The sequence below is a fragment of the Ochotona curzoniae genome, unplaced genomic scaffold, assembly GCF_017591425.1.
Source record: "Ochotona curzoniae isolate NIBS_2020 unplaced genomic scaffold, NIBS_Ocur_1.0 contig_2861, whole genome shotgun sequence".
NCBI lineage: Eukaryota > Metazoa > Chordata > Mammalia > Lagomorpha > Ochotonidae > Ochotona > Ochotona curzoniae.
Window position 1 is genome coordinate 1,176,899 of NW_024465620.1, and position 20,721 is coordinate 1,197,619.

Below are 20,721 nucleotides of genomic sequence, written 5' to 3' on the forward strand. Positions count from 1 at the left end.
GGCGCAGGATGAGGAGGGCACTGACCCCTGCTAGCACCACTGTTGTGCGGGCAGCAGGTCCCACGCTGGCCCCTAGTGCTCACATGGAGCCACCACCTGCCATCTTCGTGGAATGAGAACCTGGGGCTTTCAGGATAAGAAGGCAGCGATGTGGGCCCAGTGCAGTGGCCTAGCAGCTAAAGTCCTGGCCTTGCACATGCCGGGATCCTGTATGAGCATCGGTTCTAATCCGGCAGCTCCACTTCGCATCCAGCTCCCTGCTGTGGCCTGGGAAAGCAGTAGAGGACGGTTCAAAGCCTTGGGACCCTGCATCCATGTGGGAGACCTAGAAGAGGCTCCTAGCTCCTGGCATCAGATCCATGAAGTTCTGGCCATTGTGGCCACTTGGGGAGTAAATCAGCAGACGGAAGATCTTTGTCTCTCCTCCTCTCTGTACATCTTTGCAATAAAAATAAAATAAATCTTTAAGGCCCGGCACAGTGGCCTAGAGGCTAAAGTCCTCGCCTTGCCCTGCACACGCTGGGATCCCATATGGGCGCTGGTTTTAATCCCAGAAGCTCCACTTCCCATCCAGCTCCCTGCTTGTGGCCTGGGAAAGCAGTCGAGGACGGCCCAAAGCCTTGGGACCCTGCACCTGTGCTGGAGATGTGGAAGAAGTTCCTGGCTCCTGGCTTCGGATCAACACAGGACCGGCCGTTGCTCTCACTTGGGGAGTGAACCATCGGACAGAAGATCTCTCTGTCTCTCTTCTTCTCTGTATATCTGACTTTCCAATAAAAATAAAATAAATCTTTAAAAATAAATAACTCAATAAATCTTTTTTAACAAGAAAGAAAGCGGCGATGTGATGGTTCTAACCTAAGCGCAGCTGGGATCTGCTGTGCTGAAGGAGCTGGGCGTTGGTACCTCCCGGGGAGGCCCCGAGAGCAGGGCCGGTGCTGGGAAGGGTACAGGTGTGTGTGAAAGGCGTGGCCCACGTGGCACCCGGCAACTCGTGTGCTGGAGGAAGTGACCAGCTTTTATTTGATAAAATACCCCAGCAATAAATTGCACTCAGCAAACATTTCCTGGGCTCTTTCTCCTTTGTTACTTCCCAAGCAGAGGTTGGCCAGCTCTCCCCCTGCCCTGGGGATGACACCTCCTTGCCCAACAGCAGAGGGGTCGAGAAGCTGTCAAATCCGGTCACAAAATGGAGTCATTTTGGTTCAGGCCTGTATAAGCTTGCTAACCAGCTCTTTATGCTTCTGTACAGAATGTCTTTGCCAGTTTCCTGCTTTGTGGGCCACATCGCTGGGCTAACACACCCTGAACGCTGCTAGCAACACTCGGCTCCAAGAATCAATACTGCATGACTTACTGTCATGCACTTACTGTCCCCATGGCAGCCGCCTGTGGCTGTCTGTTACGGCCAACTGTGCCAGTAACGTGGGACACGGCGAGGGTTCTGCGGGTTGAAGGCACCGACTGGAGACCAGTGATGGTGGAAGTCTCTCCCTGAAGCCTCGCCGAGGCCTCCCTTTATTGCCTTCTCTCTTGACTTTTCACCTACTTCTTGTTTACTTTTTCCCCCACACCCTCATTAGGGCATATTGGATAGAGCTGAGACCAGGTGCTTCTAGCCCCAAGCCCACTCCCGTAGTGCTCGGCTTAACCAGTGCTAGTCAACTGCTTAGCCCACAACAGCTGTCCAACTCACCTAGTGCCCATGGCTGTGCAACTCACTCTTTCTATTAAAACCCATCTAACCCTCACCCCAGTGTCACTCCGAAGGGAAGGAGAGCTGACCCCAGCCACTTGGTTTACCCGCCTCCTCAATGAACTTTGCTGCTGTACGAAGTTGTCTGGGCTGCAGTTTCTGGGGCGGGGGAAGTTCGGGTTGGATGCAACAAAGGCAGCCTGGCTGGACCGGAGCTGGCTTGAGTTCCCTGCGACGGAGACCCTGGCCCCCAACCCTGACAAGAGTTACCCTGCATGGAGTTTCCCCTACTGACCTTGGCCGTGGGGGGGGGGGAGGGGACGGGGAGGAGTGGGAATGTAAACCAGAAAAGCAGGGACTCAGTAGAGGGGAGGAAAAGGCAGGGGTTGACTCAAGCAGGGTGTGAGCCCCACTGGCCCTGGACAGCCGCCAGAGCCATCCAGGTGCGGCCCAAGGCTGACCGTCCTCACCGCCTCTGCCCACCCCTAATGGCCTGTGGGCTTGTCCCTCCAGAGGAAAGGGACTCAGCCTTGCCAGCTGCGGTCTGCACCTAAGCAGAACCACTACAATGGGCAGGAAGGGGGGTGGTCATCCCCAGCCCGAAGTGGATGGCTCCCTGCTCCCCAAACCCCTTGAGGAGAGGCGCAGGGGTGGCAGGGTGTGGGGCAGTGGAGGAGGAGCCCGTGTCAGTCAAACAAGTTCCTGCAGTAGATGAGCTTGGTCATCCGCAAGACGCCTTCTCCAGGGCCAGGGAATCAGCTTTCCTTTTCACGGCCCGTGCCTCATGCAGTGACCATGGGCCCACACCCTGGATGTAGCCGTCTGGGTCAGGCTCCCACGCTCCTTAGCTGGGTGATTCCAGCCGAGCGATCACGCCTCTTGGAGTCTTAAAGGGTGCCCTACCACAGGACCATGCTCTGTGAGAAAGGTCAAGAGTTCACGGCAGATGGCAGAGAAGGGGCAGTGAGGAGCATGGGACGGGGTGTCAGGGGCAGAGAGAGGCCAGTCAGGAATCGAGGGGGCAGTGTCTCGGCTTGCTTCCTTTATTTTCAAAAAAGATTTTGGGTTATGTATTTCAAAGTCAGAGTTAGAGAGAGAGAGAGATCTTCCATCCACTGGGTCACTCTCTACCTGGCACATTGCCAAATGGCTGGCACTGGTGCCAGAGACTTCTGGGTCTCCCACATGGGTGCAGGGGCCCAGGCAGTCTGACCATCCTCACCTACTCTCCCAGATGCCTTAGCAGGGAGTTGGATGGGAAATCAGCCGGAACTCCACCAGTACCCAAGTAGAGGCTCAACGTGCCACAGTGCCAGTAATACGTCAATCCTAAAAAAACAAAAAAAGAAAACCCAACAGGGGTCCCGCCCTGGTATGTGCGGTCACATGGGTGTTACTGTTGTGGCTATCAGTCTAGTTCGCTTCTTCCTGGTGTGGCACAATACTCGGCTGTGTTCTGGAGCCAGAGCGCTGGGGTTCCTGGTGGCTTGTGAAGTTACACTCCGACCTTGACTGCTTGGTCCGGCCCGGACAGCACCTCGCCCCTAATCTCATGCAGATACTCAGTTCTCCCCAATCACACATTCATGGCCCAAGGACACTGCCCTCGTGCTGGAGTTATTCCATGCAGAAAGTGGGTGGCACCTGGGTTCCTGGAGACCTGTGCCGGGAAGTCCATGCCCAAGAGAGAGGGTTGGGTAATGGGTGCTGAGCTGGGCAGAGGACACAACCTGGAACTGCAGCTTCCCGGATTGGGGTCGGACCCTGTAACCCTGAGCCCAGATGCCACCTCTTCCAGGAAGTCCTCGCAGCATTGCTACCTACAGGAGACCTCCCACGCTCCCTCCCACAGGTCCCAGCCCCTCTTTCCTGGTGTCCTTTGCTTCCAAGAGCCTGTTGCTCCACCACGTTCTGCTCCACCCACAGAGATGCTTGCTCGGTAACCTGGCGCCCCACCAGGTGGGTCTTGTCCTGACCTAGAACTGGGGACCCACCCTCCCTACACCTGCCGCTGCGGGTCAGGGGCTGGGAGCCACACACACAGCCTGGGCAGCTGAGCTTGCCATTCCTGGTGATGCTGTGAGCTCAGTCCCCAGTGGAGTCCAAATACACCCATATTCTTATTTCCCTTTTATTTCTTTTTTTAGATTTGTTTTTAACTGGAAAGGCTGATCAGCTTTATGGAGAGAATAAGAGACAGAAAGATCTTCCAGCTGACCCTCAGAGGGACTCGGACACTGCCAGCCCCACCCCTTGCCCCTGACACTGCCAGGCCACCCCTTGCCCCTGACACTGGCAGTCCGTGGGAGTGCAGGTGCATGCCAACTCGGCACTTCCCGAGACTGTTTCTTGAAATCAGATAAACAGAGAACTGCCGTGTGCCTGGTGTCTGGCAGGACACAGCCTGCCTGATTCAAACCCTCTACAGCTGTGTAGCCTTGGGCCAGTTCCCCACCGCTCTGTGCTTGGGGTTCCCCTCTGTACAACAGGGCTACCAAGAGTGTCACCCCACACCCCTGATGAGAAGGAATGAGGGTTTGGCACAGATGCTTCCCTAGGGGATTCTGCAAGAGGGTTGGGGGCAGGCAGAAGCAGGAAGAACCTGGCCCTGCTGGACTCTGCCCCTCTGGGCCACCTTCCTGGCCTGTATCCTGGATGGCACGGTGGCGGGGGGGGGGGCAGGGGGAGGAGCAACTGGGCTCACCTGTCCTCTGTCTGGGAAACCAGGGACATCCTGGGCGGGGTTTTGTAGCCGCAGCTGCCGGAGGGTTCCAGCAGGTTCTTTAGTCCTGGGTGAAGAGATGACAGGGTAGGAGCAGTGAGCCTGCAGAGTCCCTGGTTCCCGCGACCACAGTCAGGTGAGAGCTGGCGGTGATGGGGGACCCTCCCGTCACCTGAAAGCACCCACAAAAGGCACCGGGGTTGGGGAAGGCCTGGGGTTGGGAGCAGCCAGGACTCACCCACTCTGCCCCACCCCCAGACCAGGACCCTGCCCCAGTCCTTCCTCCTTGCTTTGCTCAAGCGTCATGATAATTATTTAGAATTTGCCCAGGCACCTGGCGGGCCAGGGCTGAGCCTGTGACAGAGGAAGGTGGGCAGTGCCAGGGCTGAAGGGGTTGGGAGCTGGGGAGGGGTGGGACCTGCTCTGGGTGGGTGTGTGTGTGTGTGTGTGTGTGTGTGTGTGTGTGTGTGTGTGTGTGTGTGTGTGTGTGTGTGTGTGGTGGGGGAAGCCTGGAGGCGAGGGAAGAGGAGGAAGTTGGGACCACAGGGAGGGGAGGATAGCGAGAGGTGAGAATTCCCTGCAGGTGCCCCAGGTGGCAGAGGAGTTTCTCCCCTTTTCACAGTCGGCTTCTTCCTGCACCTATAAGGGCACGCTGATGACGGAGGGACCCCGGCTGCCCTCTTCTAGCGCCTTCCCCCCGACCCAGCCATGCTGGCCACTGCTGTGGGAACAGGAGGCAGGGGAACCGGATGGGTCCCCCAAGCACCATGCCCTGGCTCCTCCGGCTCACCATGGTCCCTCCCAGGCTCCTACCACTTGCCATAGCGAGTGGCCCTTGCAATCAGGAACCAGCTTTGACCCTGGCCTTTGCCTGAGATAGCCCCACTGGCTTCAACCCAGCTGCAATTCCAGTCCCCCCCACCCACTCCTCTGGGCCACGTGGCTCTGGCTTTGGTCCCAGAGCTTCAATTTCTGGTGCTGTAAAATGGATGTCAAAAGCCATGCAGTAATTGGCATCCGGCAGGTGCTGGGGGAGGTGTGTGTCACCTCTGCCTCCTGGCAGGGCGGGCAGGGGACCTGGCGCTCAGAGAGGGGAAGACTCAGGCCCAGGGTCTCACAGGACACAAGGCCGCTGGGCGGATTCCCAGCCTCGCCCTTCTCTCTCACTGTCTCCTCTCCTGCTTTCTCTGTCCCTCGTCTTTCTGGTTCTCCCTGTCTGTGTCTCCCACTCATTCCACGTTTCCCTCTCTCTTCTCGTCTCTTCCTTTTTTCTTTTAAAGATTTATTTGTTGTCTAGTTGAGAGGCAGTTACGGGGGACAGAGAGCAACCTCTTCTATCTGCTGGTTCACTCCCCAAATGACTGCAAAGAGCAGGGGTGGGATAAGCTGAAGCCAGGAGCCAGGAGCGCCACCCAGGCCTCCCACATGGGTGCGGGAGCCCAGGGACCTGAGCCATCCTCCACTGCTTTCCCAGATCATAAGCAGTGGGGCACCTGGGACTCAAACTAGCACCCATATGAGATGCTGGTGGTATAGCAAGATGCTAGCCTACTATGCCATGGAACTGGCCCCAAGAATCACTCTGAAAACATATTTACTCATTAAAAAGGCAGAGCATGGGCCTGGCATGGTGGCCCAGCTAAATAAAGTCCTTACCTTGAATGCACCAGGATCCATATTGGTACTGGTTCTAATCCCAGCAGCCCCGCTTCCCACCCAGCTCCCTGACTGTGGCCTGGGAAAGCAGTCAAGGATGGCCCAAGGCCTTGGGACCCTGCACCTGCATGAGAAACCTGGAAGAGCTCCTGGCTCCAGATCAGCGCAGCACCGGCCATTGCGCTCATTCGGGGAGTGAACCATCGGACGGAAGAACTACCTCTCTGTCTCTCCTCCTCTCTGTATATCTGACTTTGCAATACAAATAGAATAAATCTTAAATCTGAAAAAAAAAAAAAAAAGGCAAAGTTGGGCCAGGCAGAAGCCAGGAGCCAGGAACTCTGCCCGGGTGGCCCACATGAGTGGCAGAGGGCTGAGTCGGAAGTGGAACAGCTGGGACTTTAACTGGTGCCCATATGGACTGTGGGCAAGGGGTGGTGGTGGTGGCCCCCAGACATCAGTCCTGGGACTTGCTTCCACAGCGTTGAAGAAGGGGCTTGGTCTAGCCTGTGTGGATAATGAGGCTTCTGGGAAACCCTGGGACATGACTTCCCGGCCGGCAGCAGAAGGGGTGGCCCCACCCGAGCCCCACCCAAGCCCCACCTGAGCCCCAGGGGAGGGTTCCAGTGGACTAGGCAGAGTTTCTTTCAAGGAGCCTCAGTGGGGCCACTGTCATGCCCTGGGCCAACGTCTGGGCCCGATCAGCCTCCTAGGCCACACCTGCCCACCTCTGGCACTGTGAACATTCAGCCGGGTCATCCCTACCTGCTGGACGGCTGATGGTCCCTCCCATGGCCACTGCTGGGGACGACACAGCTGGGGTATGACATCCTTCCGGGGGAAGAGGGATCCAGAGGTCTGTAGGATCCCCAGCGCTCCCTGAGCCTGTGGGAAGACCTCCTTCTGCCAGCAGCGTCCTTGGGCATCTCCTTCTCGCTCCTTGCCCCTTATGGGGAGACTTGGTACAGCCGTCCGTCTGGGGCAGTTGGGTTCCTATGTCGCTCGGAGTTGGGGATGCAGCCTTCAGCAGTGACGGAGCCCTCGCCCTGGCCACCAGCCTCCTCTGGAAGATCCATGGGTGTTTCCCTGAGCGGCGGCTTTGTTTGGAGGTGCGATGGGGAGTGTCCGGCTGAGCTGCTTCTGGTTCTGCTCAAGTTCTCAGTCCTAGGACCGGAGGGCCACACTGGCTGCGCCCCACGGACACCTCAGAGAGCTCCGGGTGTTCTATGAAGGACTGCCCTGCACACGCACCCCACTCCTGGAGTAACTGGAGTTGAAGAGAACAGGTTGTCTGTTCACACAGCTGTAAGGGGATTCTCTGGGGTGCCCAGAAACCCGCTGTTACCAAAGGTTACCGGCTCCCCTACACCAGCCGGCAGCCAACCTCTCACACCTCAGCGGCTCCAACCATCACGTTCCCTCTCTGCTCGCTCTCTCTCTTTCTCAGCTACCTTCAGTCTTTAGTTAGAAGTCCTCAAGACATGGTGAGAAAGATTTTCTGTCCGCTGGCTCACTCCCTAAGTGGCTGCAATGGCCGGGGCTGAGCCAATCTGAAGCCAAGAGCCCGGAGCCTCTTCTGGTGTCCCACATGGGTGCAGGGTCCCAAGGCTTTGGGCCGACCTCGACTGCTTTCCCAGGCCACAGCAGGGAGCTAGATGGGAAGTGGAACAGCCAGGACATGAACCGGTGCCCATATGGGATGTTGGTGCTAGTAAGGGGAGGATTAGCCAGTTGGACCATCATGCCAGGCCCCAGGGAAATAATTCCGTCAGCCCAACTGATCTTCCAGAGCAGGCTACAGGTCTTAGGTCATGGCTGATGGACAGAGAGGCCATCGGGACAGGCGCCTGTGTCAAGTTCAGTCAGCGGCAGCCAGGAGTGCTAAGTAGGAGCAGCAGCTGAGTCCTGTGTAGACAAAGCACACACAGAAAAGGAATGTCCCTACAAACTGGGCCTGCAGCAAATCATGGTTGCATTATACAGGGTCCCAAGGCATATACGGATCTCCTACAGTCACACACAGCTCACAGTCAGTCTATAAGCACCCACATACCATCTGGGAGCCGGCACTGTGGCATTTTGGTGGTGAGGCTGTGGCGTGAATTGCTGCCATCTTGTGTGGACGTGGGATCCAGTCCCAGCTTCTCCACTTTGGATCTATCTCCCTGCTAGTGTGCCTGGGAAAGCAGTGCAGGATGGCCCAAGTGCCCCATGGAATATCAGGGAAAAGCTCCTGGTTCCTGGTTTCACACTGGCAGAATTACAAAGAGAGAGAGAGAATCTTCCATCCACTGGTTCACTCTCCAGATGGCCACAATAGATGGGGCTGTGCAGGCTTACACCAGGAGCCTGAAGCACCATCCTGGTCTCCCACGTGGATGCAGGGGCCCGAGCACTTGTGTCATTTTCTGTTGCTCTCACAGGCGGATTAGCAGGGAGCCGGATAGGAAGAGCAGCAGCCGTGACTCAAACCAGACTCACACCCATATAGGGATGCTGCCCGGCAGGAAGTGGTTTAACCACCTCACCGGCTCCACGCACAACAGACACTGACCCATCCGTTCCACTGTACATGTGTCCATGCGTGCAACATGCATGTCACACATGCATCCCACTGATGAGGGGACTTCAAAAGTTCATTGAGAAGAGAGTTTATGAGGGTGAGTGTGGCAGTGGGGCTGGGAGGCAGCAGGCTGGGGCTCGGCGCCAGATGTCTGCTCCTTGGGTCCTGCCTCTCCGGGTCTGTAAATTGCTCAAGTTCTCAGTCCCGGGGCCTGACAGCCACACTGGCCGCCTGCCGGGATGCCTCAGGGGGCCCCAGGTGTTCTAAATGCCCTGCAGAGCCAAGATTTCCCTCTGTGTGTTCCTCTTAAAAAAAAAAAAAATACACATTTCTAAAAAAAAAAAAAAAAAAAAAAAAGAAAAGAAAAAGAAGAAATTTCTTTCCATGCAAACAAAACTGAAATAAACATGGTTTATATAACAAACATCCTCCATGACTTTGTAAGAGGCTCCCATAGGTCTGGATTTCAACTTTTTTTTTCCTAAGATTTATTTATTTTTATTGGAAAGTCAGAGGGACAGACAGGAGAGACAGAGAGATCTTCCATCTGCGGTTCACTCTCCAAGCAGCCACAACGGCCACAGCTGAGCCGATTCAAAGCCAGGAGCCAGGAGCTTCTTCTAGGTCTCCCATGTGAGTGCAGGGTCCCAAGGCTTTGGGCGGTCCTCGACTGCTTTCCCAGGCCACAGGCAGGGAGCTGGATGGGAAACGGGGCAAGGATTTAGCCACTGAATCATCATGCTAGGCCCAGGACTTCAACATCCTCCCAGAAAATGCCCATTTGCCCACAGAGGCCATTGGCGTGCACCCTGCATAGGTACCTCCATGCACACTCACAGTACACTCACACAGCTTATGCACTCCAGACACCAGCCCTGGCTTGTGAACTCAGGGACCCCCCATGCAGGCATGAGCCCTTGGGAAGCACCCCTCCAGCCGACTAACGTCCCTCCTTCCCTGCCTTGCCCCCACCAGCCATGAGCAGCGTCCAGGTGTCCCAGTCTTTCCAAGTGGCCCAGCTCCTCCTCCTCGTCTTCACGGTCTCCACCATCTTCCACCTGCAGCAGCGGCTGGCAAGGGTCCAGCACACCTGGGAAGGCCCCATGCCCAGGCTGCTGCCAGAGCCCACTCCGCCCTCGGTCGTGAGGCCGACGCAGCCGACGCATCCCCGGCTGGAGGGCATGTGGACCGTCAACGCCATCGGTCGTCTGGGGAACCAGATGGGCGAATATGCCACGCTCTACGCCCTGGCCAAGATGAACGGGAGGCCCGCCTACATCCCCGCACAGATGCACAACACGCTGGCCCCCATCTTCCGCATCAGCCTCCCGGTCCTGCACAGCAGCACGGCCAGCCAAGTGCCCTGGCGGGACTACCACCTCAACGACTGGATGGAGGAGCGCTACCGCCACATCCCGGGGCCCTACGTGCGCCTCACTGGCTACCCCTGCTCCTGGACCTTCTACCACCACCTGCGCCACGAGATCCTGCAGGAGTTCACGCTGCACGACCACGTGCGCGAGGAGGCCCAGGCCTTCCTGCGGGGGCTGCGGCGGCAGGGGAGCCGGCCCGGCACCTTCGTGGGTGTGCACGTGCGCCGCGGGGACTACGTGCGCGTCATGCCACAGGTGTGGCGGGGCGTGGTGGCCGACCGCGCCTACCTGGAGCAGGCGCTGGGCTGGTTCCGGGCGCGCTACTCCGATGCCATCTTCGTGGTCACCAGCAATGGCATGGCGTGGTGCCGGGAGAACATCGACACCTCCCGCGGGGACGTGGTGTTTGCTGGCGACGGCATCGAGGGTTCACCCGCCAAGGACTTTGCCCTGCTCACGCAATGCAACCACACGATCATGACCATCGGCACCTTCGGGATCTGGGCTGCCTACCTGGCGGGTGGGGACACGGTCTATCTGGCCAACTACACACTGCCTGACTCGCCTTTCCTCAAGATCTTCAAGCCAGAGGCGGCCTTCCTGCCGGAGTGGGTGGGCATCCCTGCGGACCTGTCCCCGCTGCTGCAGCAGCACTGACGCTGGAGTGGCTGCCTTGTCCAGGGTGGGTTCTAATCCCACAGTCTCCACCGCAGGCCCGCCTGGTCTCCTGCTCCACTTCTTTTGCATGGCAGTGATTGGGGCTGCCAGGAGGATAACTCCCAATTCACCTGTCCCCAAGGCTGGCCCTGAGAGACTGGAGTGGACAGAGCAGCAGCTGGCCAGCCCAGGAGCTCAGCAGCAGCTGGATTCCTACCAGACCATCATTGTCCCTTCTCAGGCTCGTTGCCTCCTGGTGCCAAAAAGGGCTGCCACAATCCAATTGTCACAGACAGCTGCCAGCCCTCTCCAGAGGTGGCCCAAAGTGGGACATTCTAATCCTGGGTCCTTCTGCAAGAGTGAGGGAAGCCTGCTATGTTTGTCTGTTTTCTGTTGTGAAAACAATGTGTCTAGGGTGCGGCACTTCATAAAGATACACACACACACATATTAAAAATATTGGTTGATTTGAAAGAGTGACAGGGGGTTGATACAGTGGCTAAACAGGCCAATTCTCCTGGTGCATGCGCTGGGACCCCCTGTGGGCACCTGCTTGTGTCCCAGTTGCTCCACTTCCCATCCAGCTCCCTGTCACGCCCTGGGAAAGCAGTAGCTCGTCCTTGCACCCCTGCATCTACACGGGGGACCTGAAAGAGGCTCCTGGCTCCTGGCTTCAGATTGGCTCAGCTCCAGCCATGGCACTGGCAGCCATTTAAGGAGTAACCCTCCCACTAGGCCACACTTCTTAGTGATCCCCTCTTCACTGTCACCCCAGTGAAGCAACCTCCTTGCCCGGGTGGGGTTACCGAGGGAGAGTGGGGCAGTGGCTCCAGGGGCTTCCCTGAACTGTTCCTCAGATTGCAGAAGGAGGCAGGTAGAGCTGAAACGGAGCCAGCACTGGCTCATCCAGGCGTTTCTGCTGGGCACAGAACTGCCAGATTGGCTGGGAGTTGAGCATACATCAGACCACAGGCTCCAAGCATGGGGTGCTCTTACTGAGCGCTCAGACACCTAGGGCCCAATCAGCCTGGTGCTGAAGTCTTGCCCTCCTGCCCACCAGCCCACCTGTCCACCTGCTCACCTGTCCACCAGCCCACCTGTCCACCTGCCCACCTGTCCACCTGTCCACCAGCCCACCTGTCCACCTGCCCACCAGCCCACCTGTCCACCTGCCCACCAGCCCACCTGTCCACCTGTCCACCAGCCCACCTGTCCACCTGTCCACCTGCTCACCTGTCCACCAGCCCACCTGCCCACCTGCCCCCCTGTCCACCAGCCCACCTGTCCACCAGTCCACCTGCTCACCTGTCCACCTGCCCACCTGCCCCCCTGTCCACCAGCCCACCAGCTCACCTGTCCACCTGCCCCTATCCACCTGTCCACCAGCTCACCTGTCCACCTGCCCCTGTCCACCAGCTCACCTGTCCACCTGCCCCCCTGTCCACCAGCTCACCTGCCCCCCTGTCCACCAGCTCACCTGCCCCCTGTCCACCTGCTCACCTGTCCACCTGCCCCCGTCCACCAGCTCACCTGTCCACCTGCCCCCCTGTCCACCAGCTCACCTGCCCCCCTGTCCACCAGCTCACCTGTCCACCTGTCCACCTGCCCCCTTGTCCACCAGCCCGCCAGCTCACCTGTCCACCTGCTCACCTGTCCACCTGCCCCCCATCCACCTGTCCACCAGCTCACCTGTCCACCTGCCCCCATCCACCAGCTCACCTGTCCACCTGCCCACCTGCCCCCCTGTCCACCAGCTCACCTGCCCCCCTGTCCACCTGCTCACCTGTCCACCTGCCCCCCTGTCCATCAGCTCACCTGTCCACCTGTCCCGAGTCCAGCAGTGACTGCATCCCTCCCTATCCTCCCCTGGCCTTAGTTACCATCAGAGTGCAACAAAGTAATACTTGTCATTGTGTCCCTTTGAAAAACAAAGTGAGAAAAAGAGAGATGGCTCCCCCAGTTACTGTTCACTTCCCCAAAAGGGCTGCACCAGGCTGAAGCCCGGAGCTTCTTCCAGGTCTCCGACGTGGGGACAGGGGCCCAAGCACTTGGGCCATCCTCCACTGCTTTCCCAGGTGCATTGGCAGGCAGCTAGATCAGAAGCGGAACCATACAGGACACCTGCATCACAGGCAGTGACTTAACCCGCTTTTCTAAGCCCAATGGGAAGTGGTTAGGGGTGTGACCCATCTGCTGGATGGATGAACTCGGCTGCTCTGTGGAGACAGGCCTGGCGGCAGTGAGCCGGGGAGGGGCCTCCATTGCATTCCAGGTGTAAAGTGGGGCTGGTGGAGGTGCGTGAGGGCTCCCTTCTGATGTCTGTGGAAGAGGGGTCTTGCCCTGCAGTTTGAGCCTGCGACCTGGGCCACCCAAGGGTGCTGTGAGGGCGAGGGCGTGGTTGCCACAGCACGGGCGTGGTCGCCACAGCACGGGGGATTCCAGCCATGTGAGCACAATCAACTCCAAGCAAGCTCAGCTTGGCTTCATCTTGACCCAGCCCTGGCTGCGATGGGCATTAGGCAGGGAGGCAGTGTGGGTGTGTGTGGATGCTGTCTCTCTCTCTCTAAACTGACCCTCATAACTGGGCGGAAATGAGTCCAGCTATCCCCGTGGGCCGGCCCCCTTAGCCCCGGGCGTTTGGCTGCCCTGCTTTTGGGATGCAGCTGCAGCGGAAAAAGCCAGAGAACTGGAGGGAGGAAGAAGCGGGGAGGGCCGAGAGGAAGAGGAGGAAGGAAGAAAGGGGCGGGGGGAGGAGCGAGAAAGCAATAAGCACCTGCCTTTGGCCAGGCGTGGATGCGCCTGTGCCGGGAGGGTTGAGAAGCGGGAACATCTGGGCTCTTCCCTGCCTCCTTCGACCTCCCCGGGAGGTGACCCTCACTGCAAAAAACATCACCTTAACTCGCGTGTCAAAACAATGATAACTAGAGAGTTCCCTGCTTCAGTCCTGAACGTGCACTGTGGCTGGAGCTGGGCGAGAATGAATGTAGGAGCGGGGAACCTGGCCCGAGTTCCCCCTTGGAGTTGCAGAGGGGCAAACACCCCTCCGGGAGCTGAAGTTGGGGCGCAGCCGGGATTAACGCGCCCAGGGCGCCTGCGTCCTGCGCTCCTGTTAAACAGACTATGGCAGGAGCCGGGACGCGCGCTTTCCCCGCGGCTTCTCCCTGGAATGGGCGCACAGATTCCCACCACCTGCTAATGGTGAGAGTACCTGGGACACCGTTTACCCTCACGTGTGGGGAAGCCGCAGGCCGCATCTTCAGTTCAGCGGGTTGAGGCATGTTTGTGCCCCTGCAGTGTGATATTTTTTTCCACCCCTGCCGTGAACTGGGATGAAAGCACTGAATATGTGCTCTGTGTGTGTGTTGTGTGTTAGAAAATTCTGCGTCGTCATGGTGTCCCCCAAACCACCACGCTGCCACCAGGGTGTCCCCCAAAACCACCACGCTGCCACCAGGCTGTGCATTCCCAGGAAGCTGGAGCCCCAAGGGGAACCCTGGTGCTCCAATGGGGGATCAGGCACCTGAACCCCTAAGCTAAGCGCCTGTTCCCCACATTCCCCCTTCCCCCTTTTACGGCTTATTGGTTTTTATTGGAAAGGCAAATACACAGAAGGAGAGACAAAAAGAAAGATCTTCCATCTGCTGGTTCATGCCCTAAGTGGACACAACAGCCGCAGCTGAGCCGATTTGAAGCCAGGAGCCGGGGGCTTCTTCCACATCTCCAGCACAGGTGCAGGGTCCCAAGGCTTTGGGCCATCCTCGACTGCTTTCCCAGGCCACAAGCAGGGAGCTGGATGGGAAGTGGAGCAGCCAGGATGCAATCAGGATGCCCATGTGGGGTCCCAGTGCTTGCCATTGAGCCATCACACCAGGCCCACCCTAAGTGGATCCCTAAGGCCCCTCGGAGCTCCCACCTGGGGCAACACTGGACTTGACCATCAGCGGTGAGGGACAGTGAAGGCCTCTCCCATGAGCACCCCCACGGTGCCCTCTCCAAACCCCCAATCTCTCAGCCACTCTCTCCCAGGCTTGGCACCCCAGGGTGCCAGCGTAGGACAGGTTCCAGGGCCCACTAAAACGCAAACTTGCCACTCCTACACCTGCCTACCCTGCCACGCTCACAGAAGGCACAGTGAGGGTCAGCTGGTAGCACAGTAGCACGCCATAGAGGTGTCAGTTCAAGTCCCAGCTGCCCCACTTCTGGTCCAGCTCCCTGCTAATGTGCCTGGAAAACCAATGGAAGATGGTGCAAGTACTCGGGTCCCCGACTGTGCAGGAGACCCAGATGGACTTCTGGGCTCCTGGCTTTAGGCTGGCCCGCCCCTGAGGGCCTTTGTGGCTATCTGGACCAGCACATGGAAGATGTGTGTGTGTGTGTGTGTGTGTGTGTGTGTGTGTGTGCGCACACACACGGGAGAGGAATGCACGTGCACACACACACACACACACACACACACACACACACACACATACACCCCTCTCTTGGTAACTCTGCCTTTCAAATCAGCAAACTTTTATGCTCCATGAACACAATGAAGGCTCTTGCCCCTGGTTCCCTCCCCTCCATCCCCTTCTCATTGTCCCCCAGGGGGCCCTCTCTACTACAGAGGACCCCTTCTTTGGCACTTGGGACAATAACATATGGTCTTTTTAGTGGCCATCCACAGAGCTGCCATCCGCAGCCTCAGCCTGCTGTGTCAGCGTGCCAGCTGTCTCACTTCCTGTCCTGCTATTGCACCCGGGCAAGCCATAGAAGATGGCCTGGGTGCTTGGGCCCCTGCCACCCATGTGGGAGACCTGGAGACCTGGATGAAGCTGCTGAGTGTTGGCCTAGCACAGCCACAGTGGGGACAGCCGCTTGGGAGGGTGCACCAGAGCGGATGGACAATCTTTCTGGTTTTGTCCCTCTGCCACTCTGCCTTTTAAATACATTAACTAATTAAATAGCACACTTTATCGCAAGGCTTCCCAGGTCTGCCCTGGGGCTGGAGGTGCCTGGAGCTTGGATCCTCCTCCTCCTCTCTCATATATCCCTGGCACCTGACAGCTTCTGCTTCCAGAAGCTGACTTCAGAGAGGATCCAGGCATCCAAAATGTCCAAGGACCACCCAGAATCCCCAGACTAAAGGCAGCCACCCAGGGCTGGGGGTGGGGACAGAAATTTCCAGAAGTCTCTCAAGGAAGCAGCAAGCAGCGTGTTTGCCCTGGGCAGCAGCCCTCCTACCCCGACCCTCACAGAGAAGAGCTGGCTGGCAGGAGGGCAGGCAGTGTGCAGGCAGTTGGCACAGCAGCCACGGGGGACGACAGGTGGGGAGGGGCTGGCGCTGATCCGGGTCTGTCTGGGAGGGGCTCTGGTGCTCTCAGGCCAGCCCCCTGCCCCCAGCCCTCAGTATGTCTCTGTAGGACTTTGGGGTGCCAAGCACCCCAGCAGTTGTCACCACGGATCTTCCAGCAAGTCCCATAACCAGGTGCCACCAGAGTCAGACAAGTCAGCCGAGAAGATGCTGGGGGCCGGGGGGTCGGAGCCCAAGGGGGGACCCCCACTCAGGGTCTCCAGCCAGTCCAAGGAGTCCGTGGGGCTCCCGGGAGAGAGGGACGGGGAGTTTGCCGGGGACGGGAGTGAAGACGGGAACACGGAGAGGCCTTCGGAGTCCGAGGAGGGAGACAGCACGTCGAAAGAGCCAGGGAAGTCCAACGGGATGGGGGGGAGCGGGTCTGCAGGGACGGAAGGAAGGAAGGAGGCGCGAGTTTGGGGAGCAAGGGTGGAGTCCCAACCCCTGCCCCTCACTTCCAGGGGTCCCAGGTGCCCCCGTACCGTCAGGCCCCTCCTGGTCGTCCAGGATGTCATCGATGCCCCGGTTCGGAAGCAACTATGGGTGGGCAGATGGGGTGTGAGCCTGGAACTCCTGTCCAACACGGGAAACCCATGCACACCCGCAGTCCGCCTGCACCTGCACGTGCTCACCTCAGCACTGCGGATCGCTGCCTGCAGCTCCTCCTCTAGGGTCAGGGCCGCTGAGGCCGGTGCTGAGGGAGCGGCCCGGGCCGGGGCTGGAGCCGGAGCTGGAGCCGGGGCACTCACAGGGACGTGGGCCGCACGAGGGGGAGGCGACCCCAGAGACAGAGCGCTCGGCTTCACCTGGGAGCGGGAAGGGGGCCGTTCTGGCCACGCCCATCGGGCACAAACTCCACCCACTCCACCTGTGGCTCCACCCCAGGATCTGTCCCCGCCCTCCATTCTGTCATTGGCCCCTCTGCTCTTTAAGGCCCGCCTCCTGTGGCTCTGAATCACGCCCTTCCCCGCCCACACGACCCTGAGGCTCCTCATTGGTTATGCGATTTTCGACTTCCCGCCTCCTCCCGCTCTAGCTCCTTATTATTGGCCCACGCATCCGTAGTCCCGCCCTCACCGGGCCCTTGCGGCGGGCCGTCCCCAAGGCCTTGGGCCGGAGGCGTGGCCAGGGAGCGCTGTCCTCGCGGCGAGGCCTCGGCCGCTCCCGGGGCGGGGCGCCGCCGCGCATGCGCTCCAGGAGCGTCGACTTGGTTCCCGACACCGGGAGGCCCCGCAGGCGCAGCTGCTGTCGGAGCTCGGAGACCTGGGGGTGTCGGGGAGCAGGCAGGGAAAGCGGAGCTGGGGGGACTCCGAGGACCCCCGAAAGACGAGCCCGGGGCTCCACCCGTCCCCACCAAGCACTGGCCCAGCCTCCCGGCCCCGACTCACCGTCAGCTCCTCCAGTTTGAGGGTCTGAAGTTCCAGCTTGTGTGAGGGGGGCCAGGGGTTGGGGACCCCAGGTAGGGAGGGCGAGAGGGGAGTGGGCTTCATCCTGGAGACAGTCGTGGCGGGGTGAGGGGAGAGAGAAAAGGTGCGCGTGGCCCTCAGAGACCCCCACGCGAGGAGGTGGGGCAGGGGGCTGAGAGACTCCTGGGACCCAGAGGAGCCCGCCCTGGACCCGGGTGCTCGCTGCTGTTTCTGGGATAACAGAAACGGGGGAAGGAAGTCATACCTAGGATGTGGGTGTTGTGAGCTGGTGCCTTCCGGAACAGGGGGGACCAGGGCCGAGCCCCTGGCCTGGGGGTCGGCCCTGGCCCCTTGTCTGTGTTCTGGAAACTCACGCCGGCCTTCAGAGATGCTGGGAGACTCCTGCAAAAGCAGGGGTGCCATCCGGTGCTGCCTCTCGGACCCCAACTTCCTACCCCAACTTACTGCCTCCCCCAGTCACGGACAAGTGTGGAGTGAGCAGAAAAAGGGGGCTGGGGTCTGCGCAGCAAGGAAGACCAAGACCCAACTCCTTGGGGGAGGCAAGGGGATCCCCTCATTTCCAGGCCAACTCACGTTTGGGGAGCTCCAGAGACCCAGATGGGGTTCAGGGCTGCAGAAGAAAGGGGCAGGTTCCAAAGGCAGGGCCAGAGGCGGGCCTGAGGCTGGAGAGACCGCAAGGCAGCTGAGAAGCCTGGGGTGCCTGGCCAAGGCAGGGCGGAGCCAGGCTGTGTGGGAGAGAGGCCCCTGCCCCTAGGTGGAGGTGCTGCCCCCACTCCGTGTCCACAGTCAGGCTTGGGGTCACGAAGGGGTGTGGTGGCCTAGGAGTACAGGCCTCTAGGGCTTGTCAGGAAGGGGCTGGGTCGAGGTGAGGGGGGAGGCGTTGAAAACCATAGGCTGAGGCTTCTCGGGTGCCAGACAGGGGGGCTGGGGTGCCTGTCTTTCCAGAGCTGGGGGACAGGAAGTGGAGTATCCCAGGAAGGACTGCCCAGGGTCCTTGGGACTGGACGGGTGGGCTGACCTCCGTGTGTCCCCAAGCATGGGGACGGAGCTGCAGGGACGGCTGAGGGGGTTCTCTGGCTGCCAGCCCCCTCCCTTCCAGGGCTCCCACTTACTGGAGTCCTGATTCCGCCTGTGGATCCGCAGCCGCAGGGCTGGAGAGGGAGGAAGGCGGGAAGGGAGTGTCCAGGAGCGGATGGGAACCCAGCCCCCTTGCACACCCCTGCAGGCGGGTGGGCGGGCAGCTGGCTCCCTTTCCCGGGCCTCCCGTCTGCTCCCTGCCAACGCAGCGCCACGGGCCAGAGGCGTTCTGGGGCCAGGAACCAGCCAGTGAGCAGCAGTAGGCAGCCCTGCCCCCACCCCAGCCCCACCTGCCGCCTCCATGCCCATGCCCACCCCACCCGGCTACCACCGCCATCTTGGCAGGCAGGCTCCTTGCTCAGCACCTCTCCTCTGCTGCTGCCACCTCGGCCCCTTCTGCACACTCACCCTTTTGCATGTGCATGTCCGTGGCTCCTCCTCGTGCACACAACTCCTTTCCCACACACTTCACCCTTGGCTCCCTGTGCCCCCTGATGCACCCAGCACGAATTCTGATTTGCACACCTAGTGTGCTCAGGAATTGAGTTCAGCTCTAACCCACTCGCACGCCCTGCACACTTGCCTCTGGGTGCTAAAAGCCGGCCTTGGACGCCAGCCAGACTTCACAGCTCCTCGTCCCTCCTCCTGCACTCCCTCACCAGGCATTTGAGGTCCCCTCTGCATTGTTCATACTATAGGTTTAAGTCAGATTTCAACTGGTGCAGCGCCCTCCCCTCCCAGTCTCCATGAGCTCCTTGCACACTCACTAACTTACTAAGTAACCACAGCTAGACTCCTTGCTGGGGCCTCCAGGATGCACAAGTGACCTCTGGCACAGAAAAACATGCCTAGCGGGTCCCTCTCCCACCCCAGAATGGTCCCTCCCCGGCCCACCCCCTGGCTCCCTTGCAGGAAGAAGGCCTCTCACCAGAACGGAACTTGGAGCGAATGATTTGGGAGCGCTGGGAGGAGGCGGCCAGGGTCATTGTCAGGGCTGGATGGGGACCTGGACTGGAGGGAGGGCTGCCCACAGGGGGACAGTCAGAGTGGAGGTCCGGAGGCTGCCCCTGCCTGCAGACTCAGCCGGAAAGGCTTGAGGGAGTTAGAGCCCTAACTTCTGGGATGGAGGGGCTGGTGCCCCAGGCCCTAAATCTGAAGGAGGAGGGTGGCTGCAAGCTGGAACTCCTGGGCATCTGAGTCGAAAGAGGATGGCAGCTCAACAATCTCCGGGCACTAGAACCCAGGAACCTGGGTCAAAAAGGGGAGGGTGGGAAAGCTCACAGTCCCTGGGGAATGAAAGGAGGGCACCTTGTGACCCACAGCTGAGAAGGAAATGAGTGCGGTGTCAGCCACCAGTGTCTGTGGGGAAGGGACCAAAGAGTTAAGGAGGGTGCCTCCCCATGCAGCAGGGGGCTTCTCACCAGGTGGGCTCAGCGCCGCTGTGCTCCGGGTCCCAGGGTCTGCGTCGGGAGACCACAGACTCCGCCCGTTTAGCCTGAGACATTTCGGACCCGCCCCACCGCCACCTCCCTGGGGCGTGCCAAGGGGGAGCCCCACTCTCTGGGACCCTGAGAACCGGGGCGGGAACTCGGGGTGGGAGGGCCTGGGGCGGGGCGGCCTTGGGGCTCCCCGGCGGCTCGCTCCTCCTCCGCTTCCTGGAGCCATGGGGTCGGAGCTCAGGGCGGACTGACAGAGGCAGCTGCTGGGTGAGCAGCAGCGACAGGTGGTCGTGTCCTGGTGCTGCAGGCAGGTGCCACCTGTCGCTCGCTTTTCCCCTGACGCAGCAGCAGCAGCAGGAGGAGTCAGGTTCGGCGGAGGGGTGGCCTGGACTGCGGGATCTTCAGGAAGGAGGGGGCTGAGGGGACATAGCCTGGACCCTGGGGGTCCGAGGGACGAACGGTGCTGGGAACAGGGACGCCTGTGGTGTCCAACAGTGCAGAAGGGGGACTCGGAGTCGGGCTAGAGGACACTTGGAGGCAGAAGAGCGACTGCTGGTTCCCACCAGCAGGCCTGGGGGCTTGCCAATCGGAGCGAACGTGGGGCGGCATTCGGAGACGCGTGGGAGTTCTCGGGCCTCCAGGGTTGGATTACAGGCAAGAGGGCAAGCTGAGGCCGTGCCTATAAATATCTCCTTGCAGTCGGCAGGGGCCCAACGCTGCAGGCAAGGGTCCTGCTGCCTCCTCATTCCTGGGGAAAATCGTCGCTAGAGCCCCGAGTC

The 20,721-nt window shown here is 59.7% G+C and overlaps 2 protein-coding genes across 2 annotated transcripts; one reads left to right on the forward strand and one right to left on the reverse strand.

Moving 5' to 3' along the window:
• Positions 1-9,614: 9,614 nt before the first annotated feature.
• LOC121155018 (galactoside alpha-(1,2)-fucosyltransferase 2-like) lies at positions 9,615-10,667 on the forward strand. Its single transcript, XM_040978201.1, has one exon. The coding sequence runs from the start codon at positions 9,615-9,617 to the stop codon at positions 10,665-10,667; it is 1,053 nt and encodes a 350-aa protein (XP_040834135.1).
• Positions 10,668-16,100: 5,433 nt separating this feature from the next.
• Positions 16,101-19,489, reverse strand: MAMSTR (MEF2 activating motif and SAP domain containing transcriptional regulator). Its single transcript, XM_040978202.1, has 9 exons — positions 19,432-19,489; positions 18,445-18,577; positions 18,000-18,036; positions 17,671-17,807; positions 17,388-17,490; positions 17,077-17,262; positions 16,632-16,805; positions 16,482-16,536; positions 16,101-16,381 (listed from the first exon to the last, which is right to left on the reverse strand). The coding sequence occupies exons 1-9, from the start codon at positions 19,487-19,489 to the stop codon at positions 16,101-16,103; spliced, it is 1,164 nt and encodes a 387-aa protein (XP_040834136.1).
• Between the last annotated feature and the right edge of the window lie 1,232 nt (positions 19,490-20,721).